The 23,042-nt window shown below is 41.0% G+C and overlaps 2 protein-coding genes across 4 annotated transcripts in view; one reads left to right on the top strand and one right to left on the bottom strand.

Annotated features, from left to right (window-relative positions):
• NUB1 (negative regulator of ubiquitin like proteins 1) overlaps positions 1-4,792 on the top strand; it is a 44,885-nt gene extending 40,093 nt beyond the window's left edge. For both annotated transcript variants that reach the window (XM_074193321.1, XM_074193322.1), the window contains exons 11-15: positions 3-155; positions 819-965; positions 3,219-3,314; positions 3,449-3,632; positions 3,833-4,792. In XM_074193321.1, the coding sequence (XP_074049422.1) occupies positions 3-155; positions 819-965; positions 3,219-3,314; positions 3,449-3,632; positions 3,833-4,011 (759 nt within the window). In that variant the 3' untranslated portion in view covers positions 4,012-4,792. The remainder of the gene's footprint in view (positions 1-2; positions 156-818; positions 966-3,218; positions 3,315-3,448; positions 3,633-3,832) is intronic.
• Positions 4,615-23,042, bottom strand: part of WDR86 (WD repeat domain 86) — a 52,416-nt gene continuing 33,988 nt past the window's right edge. For both annotated transcript variants that reach the window (XM_074193323.1, XM_074193324.1), the window contains 3 exons: positions 17,925-18,060; positions 12,134-12,237; positions 4,615-9,201 (listed from right to left, as the gene is read on the bottom strand). In XM_074193323.1, coding sequence (XP_074049424.1) covers positions 8,977-9,201; positions 12,134-12,237; positions 17,925-18,060 — 465 coding nt within the window. In that variant the 3' untranslated portion in view covers positions 4,615-8,976. The remainder of the gene's footprint in view (positions 9,202-12,133; positions 12,238-17,924; positions 18,061-23,042) is intronic.

Genomic DNA, 23,042 nt, shown 5'->3' with positions numbered 1-23,042 from the left:
AGGCACAGCAACTCTATGAAGAACTGTCCATAGATCCTCTAAAAGTTCACAGTTTGTTACAATTGGGATTTACTGCTCAGGAAGCTCGACTTGGCTTGAGGGCTTGTGATGGGAATGTAGATCATGCTGCTACCCATATTACCAATCGAAGAGAGGTACTTATAAGTCTGTCAAAGATACATGTTCTGTCCTTGAACAGGTAGTGACCAAACTATTTGATCCATTGATGTTTGAGAAGAGTGGAAAATTATACATATATTTATAGAGTATACAAATATATAGAGAGTATACAATGACCTAGTTCTGCTTTCTGTATTTCATACAACATGGCTGGATTGAGATTAAGTAGAGAGAGGTTTCCATTTCTCTACTTTTTTTGTTTATTTTATATTGCCAAGCAATCTAGGGGATGCCTAAAGCATGGATTTAGAAAACTTCATAGTAAATCTCCTAAGATCCCAGTTATACAGCCTGCTCTTGTGAAAGAAAAAGATAAAGATTGATGGCTAGGCCTGGAGAAAGGGAGGATTTGGTGAGGATTATCTGTGAATGATTTAAATAGTGGTTCTTCCTACTCAGAGTAGAATGAAGTTTTTAAAATTTTGAAATGTATATTTATGGTTACTCATAATGAGAATTTCTGGAACATTAAGTAGATAAATTGAAAATTCTTATTTATTTCTTGAGGTTGTATGCTGAGAACAGTAATTAATTAGAGAGGACTCAGATATAGGAGTTGAACTCAGTGTCTAGGCATACATATTATTGATCAAGTATTGGTCACTGTAACTTCATTGTGCTTGATTTGTCTCCTAAAGGAAATTGCCCAAATAAAGAAAGAAGAAAAAGAAAAGAGAAAAAGACGACTAGAGAACATAAACTCTTTGAAAGGAATGGGCTACTCGGCTCATGCTGCAAAAGAAGCTCTCCATCAGGCAAGAGGAAACCTGGATGAAGCACTCAAGGTAAATGGAAAGATAGGTCTTATTATTATTATTATTATTATATGAATTTTCGAGCATAATGTTTGTCCTTCATTTTCTTTTTAGGTTTTTGCTAGGCAATGGGGTTAAGTGGCTTGCCCGAGGCCACACAGCTAGGTAATTACTAAGTGTCTAAGGCCAGATTTGAACTCAGGTACTCCTGACTCCAGGGCCAGTGCTCTATCCACTGCGCCACCTAGCCACCCCATGTCCTTCATTTTCAAAGAAGACCATGACATCAGGGAAGTGATGCCATGACAAGCATATGAATTGGATGAGTAAGGGGGTGCTGTGCTAATTCACCAACTTCACTTTCTCCTCCAGAACCATGTGGATCCAGTGGCCAGAGATGAATCAGGATGACTAGAGATGTCCCTGGATATGAGGCAATCAGGTTAAGTGACTAACTGCCCTAGTTGTCCTGATTCATACCTGTCCATTGCACCCAGGTGACTCAACTCCAATTCTTGTGCTTGTCATGGTATCCCTTCGAGAATGAAGGACACTTGACCATCTAGGCCTTGGAGAACACCCACCACCTCTGGGAAACTCATGACCATGAGTTCTGCTAACTCAGGTTTGCAAGCATATAAAACCTCCAATGCTCCATTTCTTTCCCTTTCCAAGAATATTCATCATGCCTCTAGAACAGAAATTAAGGATCACCTAATATAATGCAAGTTCCACAATAAAAGATTAATGACATTTTTAAACAGAACAGAGGTTTGTACATATTTGTTGATCTGACCAAGGTCTTGTAGAATTTCATAGCAAAATTTGGTTGCCTGAAGAAGTCTATCAGTATGGAACACCAATTTCATGATGGCATGCTTTCTGCACAGGTTCTGTGAAGGATGGTTGCTTGCTTGTTCTCATGCTTTTTATAGCATGTTTTTAGTGATGTTGTCAGATGCTGGCATCAAGGTCAGTTACCACAAGTGAAATAACTTGTCACATCAAGATTAAAATGGGAAGGGGGGTGCAGCTAAGGTAGCGCAGTGGATAGAGCACCGGCCCTGGAGTCAGGAGTATCTGAGTTCAAATCCAGCCTCAAGACACTTAATAATGACCTAGCTGTGTGGCCTCGGGCAAGCCACTTAACCCCATTTGCCTTGCAAAAAAACAAAACAAAACAAAAAAGATTAAAATGGGAGGGAAAGTTGGTGTGTGACTTACAGTATGGATGGATTCTCTGCTGCTTGTGCTAATTATGGTCTAACACCATCAAGATAGAAATCAGTAAAAAAGGATAAATTACTGTGGATAAATTACTTACCTTGCCAGTATACTTTCCAGAGATATACAAAATAATAATGATGATGCCAGAGCTGTTTGGGAGGCTCTAAAATAAAGTGTGGAAAAGAAGAGGTATTAGATCTAGTGCCTAACAAAATGCTCTTTAAGGCCCCTGCCATCCCCAGATTCTTAGAAAAGGGAGTGGCATTAAGCAGTTATAAAGTGTTTACCAGGTACCAGACCTTTAGAAATATGGAGTCATTTGATCCTTGCAACAGTTCTGGGAGGTCAGTACTTTTATTAATGCTATCAGCCATGCTAGAAAATTGAATTGCTTCTATTTGATTTGTATTTCTGGAGATCATCTGGCAAGATAAGGTACTGGACTCTGAGGTCCTTTCTCAAACTGCTAAGCATTCAAACTCTACTGCAGAGAGTCCAACTCTATGACATAGGCTGGCCAACTTATTCAGATGTTATTTTTTTAAGATTATTTTATGGAAAACTCACACTTAATGGTTAAAAGAAGCAAAACAAGACAAAGACACTTTCGAGCTCAATTGTGAGACATTGGAAGTACTATCACAGGACTGCCCAGCATGGCATATGGGTTCCAAAGAAACTTATTTGTGCCTAACCTGTGATAGACTAGTCTTCTGGTTATGATCAGCCATCCAAGCATGTTGTGCATTGACCATAATATAATGTCATTTTGGTCCTCTTTAAGCACAGAAGACAACTTTCCAAAGCAAAACTGTATTGAAAATGAGAGTACTTCATGTATTACAAAGAGTTATAAAATGGTAGGCAACTCTCAATGCTTGACATTTTAAGAGCAGATTGAATAGAGTTCCCTTTGAAAAACAGAATGAATAAGCCTATATTGCCAAGGGTTTAATATAAAGGTAGCTTTTTCTAGATTTTGATTTCTGCTTTAAGTGTGGGAATGACATTTGTATTCCATATGGATTAGTAGTTTATTATTCTTATGTATTTTAGATTCTTCTTAGTAATCCTCAGATGTGGTGGCTAAACGATGCAGATCCTGAGACTAGCAACAATCAGGAACATGTTTCTCAAGAAAATATTGATAAGGTGAGCACTAATGCCTCTTGAGTTGCAGAGAGAGGGACATTTTTCTTTAAAATTAGCCTAGGGTAATTAGTTGTGGGATAAAAACCCTACAGAAACCTGCTTAATATTGTTAATTTTCCTTTTTTCTACTTTAGTTGGTGTATATGGGTTTTGAAGCTGAGACAGCCAAGACAGCTCTCAGAGTATTTAGAGGAAATGTTCAACTGGCTGCTCAGACACTTGCTCATAATGGAGGAGGTCTTCCCCCTGACTTACAAATACCATCTGAAGATTCTTCTTCAGCTTCATCAACAAAATCTCCTTCAGATTCTTCTGCTGGTAAGACAGTTTAGCTTCTTAAAAAGGAGAATACTAGAATGACTTTGGAATATGCAGATGGAAAGACTGAACTTAGCCTATTGGTTTTGCATAGTATTTGTTAATTTGGGAGAATATGTGTTTAGCAGAAGATACACTCTAAAACTGACTTAGGAAAAACCATTATTTGTTTAACTTTTTTCCCCATTTTAATATTTTAGGTACTTCTAGTGCCTCAACAGATGAAGATATGGAAACAGAGGCAGTCAATGAAATCTTGGGTGATATTCCAGAACATGAAGAAGATTATCTTGACTCAACTCTAGAAGATGAAGCATTGGTTATTGCTGAGTACTTATCCTATGTAGAAAATATAAAATCAACAAGCCAGAAAAAGTAGATGACAAATAAGTACCTTAATTTTGTGCTTATAAATTCTATCTGTAAAAAAAAAATCCAATACAGTCCTTCATTTTTTTCTTCCTCCCTATTGCTTGCTTTGACTACTTGATCATTCCCAGAATAGATGTCAGGGAAGATAAAGGACTATAAAGACAAGGGAGCAAAGAAACCCATGAAATGTTTAGTAGTTGAGGTGAGAGGGAATAAAAAAGCTCTGGCCTAACTTACCATTTCCCCTCTTCATTCATGCTTGGCCTTCTCATCATTTTGGTGCACCTGCCAAGAGAGAGCTGTTTGGAAAAAACGGGTTGTCCCCAAGCCCTGTTTAGGTTCTGGCTTTGTAGCTGTGGGCCACTTTCCTCTGAGCTACATTCAGGATTCTCTTTTTTTCACATAGTGCCTGTCCTTGCCTCCTAAGCACTTGTGCCTTCCTGTATCAACTTGGCTGCTATTGTCACTAAAATTTATTTTAAATCTCTATTCTACATGCAAAAAAGGCAGATGAGTGGGCTGCAGGTACAGAATAAAATAATAGTGAATACCTGGAGCTTTTAAATACTTTGATTATATAGTAAAATATGCATTTGAGATTCAGGTCAGGAATTTTTACAACGGTTTTTTTCACAAACTTTATTCAGTTATTAAAGCAAAGCAATTCTATTTTTAATTAATCTGTTCCAAATCTGCACTGTCATTTAATGTCATTGCTAGCAGAGAAAACTATGTAGTGGAAACATACAGTTTTTTTTGTAAACTTGGAAATATAAGAGTTTATTTCATATGTTTAGTGAAATGAATAAATCATTTTCATAACACACAAATTTCCTATGTAACAAGTATATAAAGGAGAAACTGAGTGCAAGTGTGGTCCTTGGGCTTGTCTTAGCCTCCTTAAAATCAGTGGGATCTGCACTAGTTGAGGGCAAATGCTGACCCCCAAAGTCTAATGGTTATTGGCTTGAGACTGAAGTCACCACACCCAATAACTTAGGCAGTGGGTTTAATTTGAATGGGTGAGGGTCATTTCTTGTCATAAAGATGGGAGAGGTCTTCCTGCTTCACATCGGCTTAGCCCTGCTCAGTACAGTTGGATGGTAAGGTTGGGACATGAAAACCATTAAGGATTCTGACACCTGGATGAATCAGAACTTCACTTAAATCACACATAATTTGCATATTCCTCATGTATTCTTTGTCCTGACCCCCACATGTTTAATCAGAAGAACCGAAGGAGGTTTTTTAATATTTTCAGTTTTGTTGTGCTTTATGAACCAACTGTGTGGGTATCAAGGTGTGTCAGAAAGAAATGACAGGATTTCATTTTGTTTGGGAAAATGTTGGAGATAGTTCCCAGCTATGAGAAGTCTGTGATGTCCACAGTTGTAAAATGAGCAGACTAGCTTCTTTTTTTCTACAGCACCATCTTAAATCCTAAAGGGATTATTTACCATCTTGGGGTTAGGAAATCACAAAGGTATAAACTTCATAATGCTGTTTTAATTGTAATGTAAGAGAACCACCATAGTGTACAAGCCAGTTTCTGTCCTTACTGCAAGATTCCATAAAGAGATGGACAGAGAAAAGAACATAAATACCTATTCCTTGAAATAAGAACTTGTTCCAAAATTTAGGAGTAGCTTTTTTGGGTCAGTCTTACTTAACAAAGAATAGGTTACTGAAATAATAAATTGCCTTTCAGGTTGGTGCAGGAATGCAGATTGTTAAGAACCTTGGATAAAAGGTAAGGAAGGAGCAAAAATCAGAAATTCCATTTAGGAAATAAAATAAGCAGTAGTGGAAGTAGGCTAACAGCTGGGGGAGCTAAGTAAATATGAATTCATTCTCTTCTTAAAATATAAGTGAGATGCATTGGTTCCTCCTATGGCCCATTTTTAAAACACTCATTATATATCATGGTACTGCAAAAGAAGCATAAGACTCAAGAAACCATGAAGAGGGGAAGAGAATAAAAACCCCAGGGAGAGGGTAGTCCTTTTGGCTTTTAAGGAAAGGTAGAATTTGGATAAAAGGGGAAAAGCGACCAGTCTGAGCAAAGACATGAATGCTTGTGTGATCCTGGCAAAGAATGGAGGCAGGAAGTCACAGATGCCAGGGTGTTAGCCTGGTGGTTTGAAAGGATATCATTTAAATTCTGGTTTAATTTTAATTCTTTGGATGAGTCACTCAAAGTCCAGATGACAATGGAAGTACTGTATTGTGTGCTATTGCTATGCCAAGTTTATAACTCCATGAGTTTTTTGCCATCATTCCTTAGCATCACATGGCATTGTGCTCTAGATAAGAGGAGGGTACTGTACCTGAAAGGTTCCTGTTGGCTGCTTTTCTGACTAGCCTAGGGCCTGAGCAGCTGGAGACAGAGAGTTCATTTCACTTAGCTTCCATGGTATGGTAAAGAGCATCTTGATGTATACATCAGGAAATACAGTGATCCATCAATGGTCATCTGTGTATAGACCCTTAGCAGCGATGCCTTAGACATCCCAGACAGCAGAGATGTGCCCTGCCTTTTCTTGCCAGTTCCAAGTTCCCAAGATGGTGCCCCTGACTCAGAGTAGGCACTTCATAAAAGTTTGTGGATTAGTAGGAGATAGCTCAACAAATCTACAGACTTTTTGAAAGCAGTCTTTTTTTTTAATATATCCTCCATGGTAGCTGGCTTAAAATGATACACTTAAATCCTCAAAATATGCCAGACCCCAATCCCTGCTCCAGTGGGGTCACCCCTTCTCTCTCCCACTTCTCCAAAACTTACCAATTCTTCAAGGCCCAATTCTTTCATTATTTTGATCTTTCTGCCCTAAATCCCAACTCTTTTATTATTAACTTGCATGATTTACATCTACTTGTGTATGTTGAACTTTCTCAGTGAGGTTTCAAATTCCTTGAAGGCTGGGATTATGACCTCTCTTTGTCAATACTTTGTTTTATTAAAGTTGAAAGACCTCGGAGAAGGACCTGGACCAGCCTAGCTGTCTCCCTTTCAGGTGCAGACAAGTCAAAAATCCCAAGAGGTCTTACATTTCTCCACTCCACATACCAAACCAGGAAGCTATAGGGTTTATCCTTAATTTTTACAGACTTTCATTTTCTCTTGGATTTAGTAGTCCTTACACATGGTCCTTCGAGTCCTGTATATATGCCCACATCACCCAAACTAACCAACTCTCCAGTAATCTGCATGAGTGAAGGAGCATGGCTGGATGGCTTGTCCACAGAGAAGTTGACCCCCAGACACAATCCCTCTTCTAGATCAGGCAGAATTAGGCAACCTAGCCAGGGAGCATCCAGCTGATCTTGTAGCTAAGGCATAATAAAGGAGACATTCCATTTTAAGAGACAAGACTGTACAAGCCAAAAAATGTTCCCAACTGAAGAGTTTGGGAGGCTAGGGTTTCATGAAATAGAATTTTAGAGGAATCATAGAATATAGTACCATGGAAAGTCAGGAGTTCTCTGCAATTTTAATCCTAATCCTGTTGCACCAATTGGGTAGTGACCTTGGACTTCTTTTAGTTGGTCTAAAGCAGAGATGTCAAACCTTTGGCACACATCACTTCCTAGTGCAGTACAGACTAGATTAAAATGTAATTGGGAAATATTTAACAAAATAGGGAAATAGAAAACATGTGGTTTTCTAGATTAACATGCAGCCCTTGTTCTACTGGAGTTTGATTTCACTAGTTTCAGGGTTCCTGTGATTCCACTGTGGCCTGCTCCACCTAATTTTGCCAACTGGGAGCCTGTGGATCAGAAAAGTTAACTTGTCTGAGGTGACTCAAGGCATTGATAGGAGAGATGAGACTTTGAAGTCATCATGCCAGCCAGTCTTCCTCAGCAATATCTTCTACAGTCCTCCACACAAAACATAGAACTTAGCCCTATAGTTCTACAGAATTAAATCAAGAAAAGCACATCAAGAAAACATTACTAGCAAATGATATGTATTTCAGTTCTCTTATCAGGTTCCTTCATGATAGAAAACTAACCAGAATGGCAAACTCAGTGGTTCTTTTTAAAAATTTTCTTTTTAAATGTAATGCCCCCATTCTCTTCTCATGAAGCTTGGGAGTTAAGATTCTGGCTTTATTTGGAGATTCACAGTGTGGAGGGATTGGTTTGATTGATTTTACTCCCAAGCAGGAGAATAAGAGATCAGTTATTGAGCCATGATAGTGAGAGAAATTGAGAGGGAACTGGGAGAGAAGTATCTTAAGTTGCAGCAACCAGTCTTGTCCACTTGGTGTTCCAGAGAGAGTGGTTGTGTGTGTGTGTGTGTGTGTGTGTGTGTGTGTGTGTGTGTGTTGGAAGGTGAAGGAATGGAGAGAGAGAAGATGGAGAAACAGATGGAGTGAGTTAAAATAAAAGAAGAAAGACACAGTGGCAATAGGGGGGAGAAATGAGAGGGGTGGAGGGAAAAGGAGAGGAGGTGGGAGGGAAAAGAACTGGGAGTGGATGAAGGATGGAGATGAGAAAAAGGGAGACAGAAAATTCCCAAAGCAGATGGGTCACCTCACCCCTTGCTAGATAGTGTAATAAAGGCATAATCTTCTTGCCTTTCTGTTCATTTCTTGTTTTCCTTGAAAATAGAGCTCTAGTGCTGGGTAGCAGCTAGTTGCAGAGAGGAATTTTTAAAAATAATTTAAAATTACAATTATATGATAATAAGCATACAGAGGGAACTTGTCTAGTCCCAGAGGCTCCTTTATTAGTCCCAGTGGCACACGAATCAAGGAAGTTGTACTTCTGCACCATCATGACCAACATGAAGCATGACCATCGGGAGTCACATTTCCTGAGCTTGTCCAGGAAATGGATTTTCAAACATTCACTTTGAACAACCTCAAAACTCTCCCAGCTTGGGACCTTCTAGTCTTCCCTTCTGCTGCATAGCAAAGGACAGTTTGATTTAGGCAACCAGTGGCTAACTCTATATATTCCATGGTCACAGCAGCTCAATGGTCTCACACTCCCCACCCTGGGCTGGAGTCACCGTGCAGCCGACTTTGTTGTTGAAGAGCTGGGAGAGGCTCCTTTTGGGAGTGCTTCGGTTCTGGGTCAGCACCTCCCTCTTGGGGCGGCTCCGCAAATTTTGCTTGCAGATTCCATGAATGTCCCAGATCCTCAGTGTGCCATCGTGGGAGGCTGTGTAGAGCACCTCATTGTGAATCTGAAATAATAGGGCCATATTTCATCCTGCTAGGCCTGAATCAGAACACCAGGAAGCGCTCAGACAGGATGTGAGGTGGCGGGGGCGGGGTTGGAGTAGGGGCTAGAAATTTTCCCATGGCAAATTCTCAGTTATAAACCATGTTGAGGGAACAGAGTGATACAAATTCAATTCAAATCAAATAATCCAACCTTATTAAGCACTCTATATATGTAAGACTGCTGGGTACTAGGGATACAAAAATGAAACATGCATCTAGTCTCTGCAACCAAAAAGCTATGACTAATTGGGGGGGGGGCAGAGTTATACTCAACAACTTTGCTCTAAATGGAGCAAAGAAAATGAAAATGGTCCTCAAATCAACTTGGAAATTCATGATGTGAAAATGATTGTTATCAAAATATAAATCTTAACAAATTTTTAAATTGCACAATCTTAAGATTATTTGTACCCTCTAAATTTTAGCACCCTAGGAAAAGCTCCTCTTGGCCTGACCTAATTAAAACTTAAATAAGTATCATCTAAGGTAAAGTGGAGAAGTGCCAGAGTTTCAGACAGCACTGGAAAGAGAGATTGTTTTCAGCTGAGGGGACCCGGGAAAACCACAAAGAACCACAGCACTTGAGCTAGTCCTTGGAGGATGAGAATTTGAGCAAGTGGAGATGAGGAAGAATTGCTTTCCTGGGATGGTAGAAAGCTCTGTGAATATATAGAGGCAGAGTGGCAACAGGAAATACAGATGAAAAGCAAACGAGTCAGAATATGGAGGACCTCCAACATCAGGCCAAAGAGTTTATAGTTTATTACATGGGCAATAAAGAGTCTCTAACATTTTTGAGAAAGGAGAGTGATGTGGCCAGATTCATACATTTGGTCAATCCAATATGCTGCTTTAGTACTTTTAATTCTGTGATCCTACTTCAGTGGTCTGTGATTTCATCAAAGCAAGTACTCCCCCTAACAGTGCAGACAGATACTCTGGATGGATGAAAAGAGAGAGAAGAGATGTGGGGGTGGGGGGAGAGAGAGGGTCAGAGAAAGAGGGACAGAAATGGAGGAGAGAGTGTAGATCTGTGTCTGTGTCTTACATCCCTGACTACTTTAAAGATCCTTGAGGGCACAGCACATGTTTTCTTGTGACTATATACTAAGTATACAGGGGAACATACCAAAGCCTTGCTGAACTGAACCTAGGGCACCAGTCACAAGTGCTGCTGTGCAAAGTTGTCTTTTTTTTTCTTTTTTCTTTTTTGCAAGGTATTGGGGTTAAGTGACTTGCCCAGGGCCACACAGCTAGGTAATTATAAAGTGTCTGAGGCTGCATTTGAACTCAGGTCCTTCTGACTCCTGGGCTGGTGCTCTATCCACTACACTACCTAGCTGCCCCTGTGCTAACTATTAACTAAGCTATTAGGCGATAATGGCTTAAGATATAAGCTTTCTCTGATATTTTTATTGGGTAGTCCTGAACAAAAAGTTTATTCCCTTGCCATTTTGCCCAAAAGGCCAACCACTATCACCAGAGCCAATATGAGACACAACTGATGTTTGTCCTTTATTTTTGAAGAAGACCATGACATTAGCGATGTGATGCCATGACAAGCACATGAATTGGATTTGAGTGAGGGGGTACTATGCTAAGTTGCCAGCCTCACTTTCTCCTCCAGAGCCATGTGGATTCAGGGGCCAGATATGAGTGACTCAGGATGACTGGAGATGGTACTGGATGTGAGGCAATCAAGGTTAAGTGACTTGCCTACCCAAAGACACACAGGTAATAAATGTCTAAGGTCACATTTGAACTCGGCCAGCACTCTACCCACTACACCATTTAGCTTTAGGGAGAAGAGGATCATAGATCTAGAGTTGGAAGGGACCCCAGGGATTATTTAGTGCAAACTCCTTATTTTTCAGATGAAGAAAATGAGTGCTTTGCTTCTGGCCACACATGCAGAAAGAGGCAAAGATGGGTTCTGAACCCTGGTTCTTTAAGAGCCATAGCAAAGGTAAATGTATATAACCTAATTGATTTGAGTATCTTTCTCTTACTACAGTGACAGGAGTGGTAGTGCTCCAATAGAATTGTGTCAGTTCATCTCCATTCAACTATACAATCTACCTGGTTGGCTTGCTATCTATGTAACTTCAAAGGTAACTCAGTTACATACCTATGTAACTCAGATGTTTCTGAGGCTCAGTTTCCCCATGTATATAATGAAAGGTTTGGCTTGGATGAGGTTCCTTCTCCCTCTACAGCTATGATCCAAGGGCTCCCCTTATTGCCTGCATTGTACCAAATATCCTCTCCCCATCCCACCTCCCCATCCTGTACCCATTATAGTTATGGAATGCTTGAAAATATAAATATGTTGTATTATAATTATATACAAAAACATAACATGCTATACCATGATATATTATGATTGTCTTATCAATAATACTTATAATAGTGATAAAAACAATATTATATAAAAGTTATATAACTATGATATCTTAAATATAAATATAAAAAACAAAAAGAGCACTAAGGATAAAGGAGCCCTTCGCTTTTTTCCAAATAAAAAGAAAGAAAAAGAAGTTGCACACTAGGGATCATTGATGGCATTCTCTAAAGCACTATCTCTACATCTACTTACACCCACTTTGACTCTCACAAATTCCCAATAAAAACTCACAACATAACCTTAAAAGAAATCTTTCTTTTAAACAATTTCAACTTCAGGGGAAAATGAGCCTAATCTATGGTACATATACTAGGGGATTAAATTTAAAAAAAAAGGCTGGGGGGGGGTCTGAGAGAGATTATGGGGCTGAAAGTGGGATACAATCAATTGTTTCTAAGATGAAATAAATGCAATATTCAAGTTTTTTTTCCTACCCTCTAATAATCATATCAATGGGCTTCCACATCTGGAAGTTCTCTTGGCCCTACCTGGATGCAGTTGATGATGAAGGTATGGCCCCGGAATACCCTTTGAAGCACACCAGACTCAGTATTGAATGCTCGGGCACAGGCATCCCCACTGCCTGTAAACACTGCAAATATAAACACATGTAGGTGTTGGCTAACAACAGACCATACCTGGATGGCAAGAAAGCTTCTGACTCTCTCCAGACCTTAGTTTCTCTATCAATTAAATAGGTATATAGAAAGAAGAACCATTCCTCATGTCAAAGGGTCAAAGGATATGAACAGCTATCAATAGTTATTTGAAAAAATGCCTTTATCACTATTGATTAGAGAAATGCAAATTAAAACAACTCTGAGGTACTACTTCATACCTATCAGCTTGGCTGATGTGACAGAAAAGTAAAATGACAAATACTGGAGGTAATGTGGAAAATTGGAACATTAAGACATTATTAGAATAGTGAACTGAACAACCTGGGACTATGCCCAAAGGAATATAAAATTGTACATACCCTTTGGCCCAGCAATCCCATACTATATATGTAACTCAAAGAGAAAAAGGACCTATATGAATTAAAATATTTATAAAAACTTTTTGTGGTGACATAGAAATTGACAGAAGGGTCATGGCTGAACAAATGATTATAAGGAAATACTATTATGCTATGAGAAATGATGAGAAAGATGGATCTAGAAAAACTTGGGAAGTCTTCTAGGAACTGATGTAAAGTGATGTGAAGAGATAATTGTACACAACAATAGCAATAATAAGGATTACAACTCTAAAAGACTTTGCTATTCTGATCAATACAGTGATCCAAGACAATTCCAAAGGACTCATGATAAAAAAAAAAAATGCTAGCCATATCCAGAGAGAGAACTGATGAAATGAGTGCAGATTGAAGCATGATATTTTTACTTTCTTATTTTTCTTGCTTTTTTTGCATTATGGCTAATAAGGAAATTGCATAATCTCACTTGTATAATTGAAATAGCTTAGCTTGCCTTCTCAGTGTGGTGGAGGGAAAGGCAGGCAGGATGGAGACAATTTTGGAATGCAAAAAATTTTTAAATTGATGCTAAAAAATAAATTAAACTTTTATTTAGAAAATAAAATAGGGGGCAGCTAGATGGCACAGTAGATAAAGCTCTGGTCCTGGAGTCAGAGGGGACCCAAGTTCAAATGTGGACTCAGACACTTAATAATTGCCTAGCTGTGTGACCTTGGGCAAGTCACTTAATCCCATTGCCTTAAATAAAATTAAAAAAAATAAAATGGGAATACTTAACAGTGGTTTTCTATTCTCTCAATTGTCTCTATTGTTTCACCCTTCATAATCTGATTCTTGCCTTTTATTTCAGATTTATTATATATTTCTTCCCCTCACTTTATGGTCTAGACAAAGGCTTACTTACTATTCATCAAATTTGGGATTACATTTCCCAATTCCATGTTTTTGTGCCATCAACCTATGCCACTTCCTTTCTTTCACCTCTGTGAGGGGAGAAAGACAAAAATTCATGCTCCACTTCTCCCTAGTTTTTAGTGCTCACTCCCTCCTCAAATTTATCATATACACATATATGTGGATATATATTTATATACATGTTACATATATACCATATCTGTTATATATATTATATAGACAGATGTATCTATCTTATTCTAGTAAAATGTAAGTTTCCTGAGAGCAGGATCTGTTTGTGTATTTTTAGTCAACAACAATTTACTCTACTATTGTGCTATAAGAAATGACAAGCAGGCAGATTTCAGAAAAACCAGGAGAGACTTGCACAAACTGATGCTGAGTGAAGTGAGCAAAACCAGGAGAACATTGTACACATTCTTAAATCAGCAATAAAATGCTGAGGATTTAAGAATCATGAAGGAAAATGCTATTCAGATCCAGAAAATGAACTGATAGAGTCTGAATGCAAATGAAAGCAGTCTATTTTCACTTTCTTCACCTTCTTTTGGTGGTTTTTCTTTTTGATATGTTCCTTCTTCTACAATATGACTAAAATGGATATGTTTTACATGATTGCACACATATATATAAATTATATCAAATTGCTTACCAAGAGAGGGGAAAATTTGGGGCTCAAAATTTTATATAAAAATGTTAAATAAAAAAAGAAATTAAAACAATAAGCATTTATTAAATTCTTGATATATATATATCTATATATCTATATATCTATATATATATATCTATATATGCCAAGCTACAACTGAAAACACAAAAACTGTCCCCTACCTTGAGGATCTTCTATTCAATGTAAATTTATACACAGTCAATGGGAGGTGAGAGAGAGAGAGAGAGAGACAGACAGACAGACAGACAGAAGGGAGAGAATTCCAGGTGCGGGGGACAGCAAACATAAATATGTTTGAAGAATTGGAAGTAGGTCAGTGTTGCTGGATTGTTGAATTTGTGGCAAGGCCTCGGATTAAGGACGATAAGAGGGGGCTAAGTCACGAGGAACTTTACTTGGTCTTGGAAGTAATAGGGAGCCACTGGCTATGCTTCAGAAAAATCCCCTTGGGACCTAGTTTCTCACACAAAGCAAGGGTTTTTAATAAATGCTAGCTGTTTTGCCTCCTGTTTCTAGTCCACCCTTCTAGCAATAGTGCAGAAGGAAATGTGAGAAGAGGTTGCAAAGTTTAATTAAACAGGGCTGATAGAAAGTCTGATTCACCTGCACAATGGAGATATTTGGCCCCTCGTGCCCCCACTTAGCTAGAATTATGAGATTTAAAGAAGGAAGAGGCCTTAGAGATGATCTAGTCTAACACCTTCATCTAACAAATAATCTTGGGCCCCTAGTCACACACTAGTACTAAGTAAGGTAGGAGTAGAAATAGAACAGCTAGGAGGCACAGGGTTAAGGGACTAGCCCAGGGTCATACAGTATCTGAGGCCAGAGTTGAATTCAGAAAGATATGTCTTTCTGATTCCAAACTCAGTCACTTCACCCTGTTTTCCTCAGTTTCTTCATCTCTAAAATGAACTGGAGAAGGAAATGACAAACCAACATAGTACTTTTGCCAAAAAATCCCAAATGAAGTCATGGAAAGTCAGACATGATTCAAACATCTAAACAACAGTCATAGAAAAGTTAAGATCTGAAATGAGTTCCTATGTCTCCCAGTCTTCCTCACTTCCCAGTACATCCAGTTATCCCCATGACTTATGGGAAGACTCCTCAGTAAATATTGAGGCATGAAAAGCATCATGATGGAATAGGGAAAGTCTAACAGCAGATAAGAGAAGGGAGTGTATGTACACCAAATGTTTTTCACTTGCCTCCTGCTCCCAGGGAAAAAAATCAACCCAGAAATGGACCCAAAGCACAGAGATCTGTTGTAATCACATCAGTGTCAGCCAAACCCTGAATTCTGTGCCCTCCTATGGGCAGAGATGGGATGTAAAAGGGCCAGACTAATTTGGATCTTTATTCCAAAGAATCAATACTATAGGTTCTTTATCCAAAAAGATCATGGATTAAAAACATTGAAATTTGCCTCAACCTGTTGGGACCAAAGAAGGGACCCTGGTGCAAGTGTTGTCATGAATGTGGGCTATTTGAAGCAGCAGGAGGTGGATCTGATTTACAGCTGTAAGTGGGTTCCTTTTAAGTTGTTCAAATAGGCTCTGGAAACCAAGTTCCAATTTTTAAACTGGGTTTTGGGAGCAGTCTCCATCACACCCACTGGTTGTGTCACAGGAAGGAGAAAAGAACAATTTATCTTTTTCTGCGTCAACTCCCCTGCCTGCTGAGAGCAGTCTGGACTCTATTCTCAGACACTTGGTGCCATCCCCATCTGACACCTCCGCGCTGCTGACTGTGAAAATGGATTTGATGATTCTTCTGTCACCTCATCAGCAGCCTCCTCCTCATTCCTCTCCCCAGCCCTCTCCAACTGCAGGGGAGGAAGGGGAGGAGGCAGAGGACTCTCACAGGTGGACACAAAGGTAATTTTTTGGTCCAGCCAGAATCTAAGAGAGTGTGAAAGGAGTCAGGATAGCAGTAATGGAGAATAGGAGTGATAGGGTCGGAGGATTGACTTTAGGGGAGGAAGACCAAGGAACAGCAAAGTTTGGGTTGAAAGCATTTCTGATTGGCTTGAGGACCCCATCCCTGATATGGGATGGATGAGGTATCAGTGATGTGCATGCAAATAGGTGGTTGGTTTGAAAAGTCATCAGTGGGTGGGGACCATGTCAGCCTGAAGTTAGAAAACTTGGATTCAAGTGCAGACTTTGAGATCTACTGGACAAGTCACTGAACCTCTGCTTGCCTCAGTTTCCCTATCTTAATAGTGCCCACTCCCCAAAGTTGTTTGAAGATCAAATGATAAAACATTTGTAAATCCCTTGGTTGCTGTGTCTATCATGGTACATGATAGGCACTTACGAAAAGCTTATTTCAGGGAGTTCTGAAGATCTTGTCATTTCTTGATGTGAACTTGGATCATGAGAATTCTGTCATGGTGAAGATGGGATGACAGCTTGATTCAGTGGAGAAGGGGATGGAGTTGGTTCCACATTTACTACATGTGTGACCTTGGGAAAATCACTAAACTTCTTTAAGCCTCAGTTTTCTCATGTGTAAAATGAGAGGACCTGGCCCAGATGATCCCCAAGGTTACTTTAGCTTTGGATATTTAATAATAACAATTATAGCTTAGCATTTATATTAAAGTTTGCAAAGAGTCTTACTTGATCCTCATAATAATCCTATTATCTCCATTTTACAGATGAGAATATTGAGTCAGAGAGATGTTAATTGACTTGTCCAGAGTCACATGGCTGGTGAGTGAAGCTGCATTTGGACTCGGGTCTTTCTGACTCCAGAACCAAAGGGTCTGCCCAATCCGCCACTTAACTTCTTGAGGGTTGTGAGGGGGAAGGGGAACGGAAACTTAACCACTTGCCAGTTTGTGTGAAGGGGGTCGTAGTGAACAAGCAAGCTTTCAATTACCTTCCTCCTCTAAGGAATAAATGATGAAGAACTGGATTTAAAAGTCGCTGATAAGTTATAAAAACTCAAATTTCGGTGTTTGTCCTTTTTATTGGTTTTTGCAAGGCAATGGGTTAAGGTCACACAGTAAGTGTCAGCATTTGAACTCGGGTCCTCCTGGCTCCAAGACCGGTGCTCTAACCAGGGCACCACTGAGCTGCCTCATTTTAATAGGATAATGTAGACGGATCCTCTTCAGTTTGAGAATAAAAATCACCTCATTATTAGGAATAATTTGTGCTAAGGGGTGAATGACTGATGTCTCCCTTAGGAGTTAAACCTCCTGGGGCAGCTAGGTGGCGCGGCGGAGAGAGCACCGGCCCTGGAGGCAGGAGGACCTGAGTTCAAATGTGGCCTCAGACACTTGATAATGACCCAGCTGTGTGACCTTGGCCAGGGCACTTAACCCCGTAGCCTTGCAAAAACCCCAAAAAACAAAGTTTAACCTTCTAATGGGTATTTGTATTTTTTTTAAAAAAAGTAGTGAAACTAAATGACTCTTTAGATTGTGAAAATCACTGACAAAAGCACTTCCGAGGTCACGCGGCGCGAAGGGGTCCGAGTCTGCGGAATGAAGCGCTTCTTCCCAGCGGCCCGCGGGGCAGGTGTTGGCAGAGGATTCTGGGGCGGGGGGCGGGGCAGCTCCATCTGAACCCGGATGCAGGGTCCGCGCCTTCCTCCCGCTCCTCCGCGGCCACCGGGACACGTGGCCTCGCTTTGGCTGGGGGGCCGAGGGCGGGGAGCGGTCACGTGCTCTGCGGGCTGCGGGGGGGGGGGGGCCACTTACGGGTGCCGGCGTGGTACTTGAGGGCGCTCACGCTGTGCTTGTGGGCCCTGAAGGTGCGCACGCTCTGGCCCGTGTCGGCCAGCCAGCACTTCGCCGTGCGGTCTGCACTTCCGGAGTACAGGTGCCGGTTCACCAGCTGCAAGAGAGGACGCAGAGGACGGCTCAGCCCGCGGGCCGCGCGTCCTCGCCGCCCTGCCGAGGCTCACTTGAAGGTGATTTTTTTTCCTCCATGAATACCTATACATTACGTGAATATTCCCAGACGACCGTGTTGGGCGCGGTCTGGAACATACAGACCTGGAAAAGAATATTTCCAAAATAAGTTATTAACGGGCGGTCAGGAAGAGAGCGGCCCAGCAGCATCCGGGCACTTCGCGACCTTCTCGCGCCCCGGGCCTTGTGGCGAGGGTCCGGGAACTTCCGGGTCACGTGCAAGCCCCCCAGGCTGGAGCCGGGCTCGCGGCACGTGTCGCCCCCCCCGATGGGGGCGGGGCCTAAGCGGAAGTCCCGCCGACCCAGCCCCTGCGCTCTTCTCCCCTCCCCCTCCTCGCCTCCACCCAGTGGACCCCCTTGGTCACCCCACGGCGGGAAGGAGGGGCGCACCGCCCTCCCGTGTGTGCCCGCCGCTTTATGCGATTTGCCACCTTGGCCCAATTCTGTGCCCGAGGAGGCCGCCGAGGGCAGGCTGCCCAGATGCCAGACCCGCAGCACCCAGCACCCTCGCCTAGAACCGGGTGGGGGGCAGCGTGTGTCTGGGGGACCACTTGGATATTAGGACATCGTTCTTGGGTTTTGTTTCATCAGGTGTATTGACCCTAGAGCCCCGCCTGCAGTTGCCCTGGCAGCGCCAGGCCACAAGATTCCATGGATCATATATACAAACATAGAAACACATGCATGTTATGTTTATAAGGTCTGGGGGGCCCGGACTTGCCAGCCCTGGACCCAAAATAACCACCTCCTTCCCTTCCTGAAGTAGAAGGTGATGCTGAGACCTAAGTAGCCCATCCTGTTCCTACTTCTCTCACACAAAGGCGGAGCAGGCCTCCCTGGAGAAGCACCAAAACCCAACACCTGCCCCCCAGAGCCTATGAAACTTCCAAAATTCCCATTATAGTTTGGTCATCTTCCCATCACGCCTCAACCTCCATGACCCTATCTGGTTTGGGTTTGTTTTTTTTTTTGACAAAGATATTGGAGTGGTTTGCTATTTCCTTTTCCAGCTCACTTTGCAAATGAGGAAATTGAGGCAAACAGGGTGAAGTGCCTTTTCCTGGCACTTTCCTGACCCGGTGATGTATTCACTTGCCTAGTTGCCTCAAAATTTCCTGTAGGAATAGAATAGTCAGTCAGTTTACTGATGGTCTCTGTAAAAGTACCTGTTCCCTGGAGGGCAACACCTGAACCTATTAATAGCAATCATCATACTAGTGCAGAGACTGGCCCCCAGACAAGATTTCTGGGGGGGGGGTCCTGTGAAAAATAATAAATAATAAAAAATATTTTTATTAACTCTGCTTCAATTATGGGAAAATGCATCTGCTATTGGCTGTTCTGCATGGTTTTGATTGCACAAATATTATGCCTATGCCAGGTCCCCTCTGATGATCCCCTTTTTAAGTTTTTGCAAGGCAATGGGGTTAAGTGGCTTGCCCAAGGCCACAAGTGTCTGAGGTCAGATTTGAATTCAGGTACTTCTGACTCCAGGACCAGTGCACCACCTAGCCACCCTGATGATCCCTTCTTGCCTTTCTTCCTGTTTCTTATATTTTCTTTTCCTGTTATATTATATGCTCTTTGAGAACAGGGACAGCCTTTCTTTTTTGAATGTCTCTCCCCCTTGCTTGACACACAGGTGCTTTATATTTATTCACCAACCCTATTTTATCTTAGATACTTAAAAACATTATTTTGAGGTGTCCATAGGTTTCATCAACTTGTCAAATGGATCCATGAAATAAAAAAAGATTACAAACCTCAGTGTAGCTGAAGAAATGAGAACATAGTCTAGAAATGGGTTTGTTGCAGGGTGGTCAGGGAGTCAGGAAGAAAAGAAGGAACAGGTTTGCATGGGTTCAGGAAAGGCAGGTGAGAATGGAGAGCAGGGGCAAGGGAAATCTAGACAGTCAGGGATTGTGATCTGAGACTCTTGGGCACCTTGGCAAGAAGTGAGAGGTGAGATGATGGATGGGGGAGAACACATGGAAAAGGAAGGAGGGGGTACTCAAGGGAATCTTTACCTGGATCACAGATTTTCTTGACAAACAGGTGTTTTTACTGATGAACTGCAATAAGGGACTCCGGAAATAGGGTATAAAAGATTGGTTCCAAGTATGGAAATCCAGTCTTTGCTTTCTGGCCACAGCCCTTCCAAACCCCCCCCCCCCCCAACACTCTTTGCCCTGTGTGAGAGCCTGGGAGGAGAAATACCGAGACTGTGAAAATAATTCTTGCAAACATCCCTAGACTAAACATTTCCAGGCCAAGCAGGAGCTCCAATTAAAGAAAGCATTCACCAGGAACACTGGTAACTGGATGCCTCTGTAGCCTGGGCAGGCCACTCTCCAATGCTGTTCCACAGCCTCAGGATGCTCCCTGGGAGAGGAAACATCTGACTTGCACTTGTCCACTTCAAGAATTGGAACGTTTTGGGAAGGTTATGCATTCAAAACTTTTACACTGGAGATAGCTATATGGTTTTAGGATCATGTGCATTAGAAAAACCAGGCTAATATTGTCCAAAGTGTTTACAGGTATCCTTTGAAAATTCTCCATTATGCAGATTATTTGGTTATAAGTCTTCATTAAATTTAACATGGATTGAACAATCTGTCTCTGCTTATCTCTCTCCTATGTATTTAAAAATGTGGCTTTGGCATTCTTTTTTTTTTTTGGAATCACTATTACTACCTCCCCCTCCCTCCAGAAATGAAAGCCTCCACCTTTCCCCCATGATAATTCAGAATAATTAAGCAAAAGAAATTCATACATTGCTCTTATCTGAAAAAGGATGCAGAATTGTCCTTTAAAAATATGCTTGTTTCCTGCTCCCTCATGTTTATCTCTCACCCAGAATTTCTTAATTATTCCACCCCCCTTCTTCCCTTTCTCCCCAGTTCTGTCATTCATGTAAAGCCTTTCCATTCTTTCTAGGTCTATCTCAAATCTCACCTTTTCCCTTCTAGATTACATTGTTCTCTTCTCCTTCCATTTGGATTACAAGATCTTTGAGACCAAGGATAACCTAGTATGCAATCACTGGCTCTAGAGTAGGAGAACTTGGGTTCAAATTTTGACTTCTTAACTGCATGACTGTACAAGTCCCTTCTCTAGACCTGAGTTTCTTCCTCAGGATTAGATAGCTTCTCTGGTCCATCCCTTCCAGTACCAAGATTCCGTGTCCCATGTGTATACTATGGTGTTTCAGTTAGTATCTCCCATGATGTCTAGCTTAAGAGTTGAATACATAGAGGTGCTCATAACTACAACATAGGCTCATAGAATAGAGTTGGCAATGATCTTAAAGATCATTTGGTTTTGATCTAGTGCTGGAAGGAGTCTCTGAGACCTTAAAAGTCTCTCATCTTATAGACACATAAAGGCAGGTCAGGCTCTTTCCACTGCACCTCAATCCTCTTTGTATCATGTATCCAGAGAAGGGGAAATTTGAAGTCACATAAGTAAAAGGAGAGTTTCAAAGAGGAACTTGGACTTCCTGACTTTAAAATCTGTTGCTGCGGGGTGGCTAGTTGGCACAGTAGGGGCAGCTAGGTGGCACAGTGGATAGAGCACCAGCCTTGGAGTCAGGAGTACCTGAGTTCAAATCCGACCTCAGACACTTAATAATTACCTAGCTGTATGGCCTTGGGCAAGCCACATAACCCCATTTGCCTTGCAAAAAAACCCTTTAAAAAACCTGTTGCTGTTATTACTATTTATGAATGTTTCAAGGTTTCAATTTAGAGAAACCTTTCTATACTTGATGACTTGATTACCCCCAAATCTAGGGGATTCCTATCACCACTCAAAGGTACAAATCCTGTTAATATGACTTTTTTTTAAAAAACAGTTAATCTGCTGTGAGATTAATCTTCCTAAAGCTCTACTTTATACACTCTAATAATCAAAAAGCTTCAATTGCTTTTAGAACCATAACAAGTCCTAACTATACCTAGAGCAAAATTTCTTAGGGTTGGAGGACACTGGTGCAGCAATGCATAGGATGGTCCCATCTCAGAAGTGATCATTCTAGCAGGAGCCCAAAGTCATCCAAGATATTACCCAACCAAAGAGGGTGGCTTTTCAGTTCTTTTCATAGTGGCAAAGAATTGGAGACTGAGGAGATGCCCATCAATTGAGGAATAGCTGAACCTATTGTAGTAGTATGTGAATGTGATGAAACACTAGAAATCATGAGAGCAGGAACTTCAGAATATCCTGGAAAGACTTGCAAGAACTAATACTGAGTGAAGTGAGCAGAACCCAAAGAACATCATACACACTAATAGCAACATCGGGAGATGATCAACTATAATGGATTTGTTCATTTCAGCAGTACAAAAATCAAACACAATTCTAAAAGACTTGTGATGGAAAATAGTATCCATATCCAGAGAAGGATCTGTGGAGTTTAAATGCAGACTAAATCTTATCTTCAATTTTTAAAAGTTGTTTTATGTTTTTTCTCTCTATTGTTTTTTTCTCCATTTTGATTTGATCCTTCTCTCACAACATAGATCTATATTTAGCAGGATTATGCATGAATGACTTATGTTGAGTTGCTTTCTATTGGGAAAAGGGGAGGGAGGGAGAAAAATGTAAAACTCAAAAACATGCAGAAAAATGATTGTTGAAAGCTACTGTTTCATGTAGTTGGACAAATAAATATTTTAAATTTAAAAAAAAAGAGGATGAATTCTGACTCCTTCAGCATTGGGAAGATGGGAACCCAAGAAGAGAACTGCTACAGTGAGAGAATCATCAGAGTAAAGGGCAAGAGTGGTTGTGCTATGCTATTAAAGGACTTTGAAATTAGTCACAGGGGCAGACCATGTGGGGAAACATGAAAGAAAGCCTATTCCCCTCTGGTTGATAGTGCTGTGGGTGCAGAAACCTATT

The sequence above is a fragment of the Macrotis lagotis genome, chromosome 7 (genome assembly GCF_037893015.1).
Source record: "Macrotis lagotis isolate mMagLag1 chromosome 7, bilby.v1.9.chrom.fasta, whole genome shotgun sequence".
Lineage (NCBI taxonomy): Eukaryota > Metazoa > Chordata > Mammalia > Peramelemorphia > Peramelidae > Macrotis > Macrotis lagotis.
Note: the sequence above shows the minus strand (reverse complement) of the source record. Positions and strands in the feature narration are given on the sequence as shown.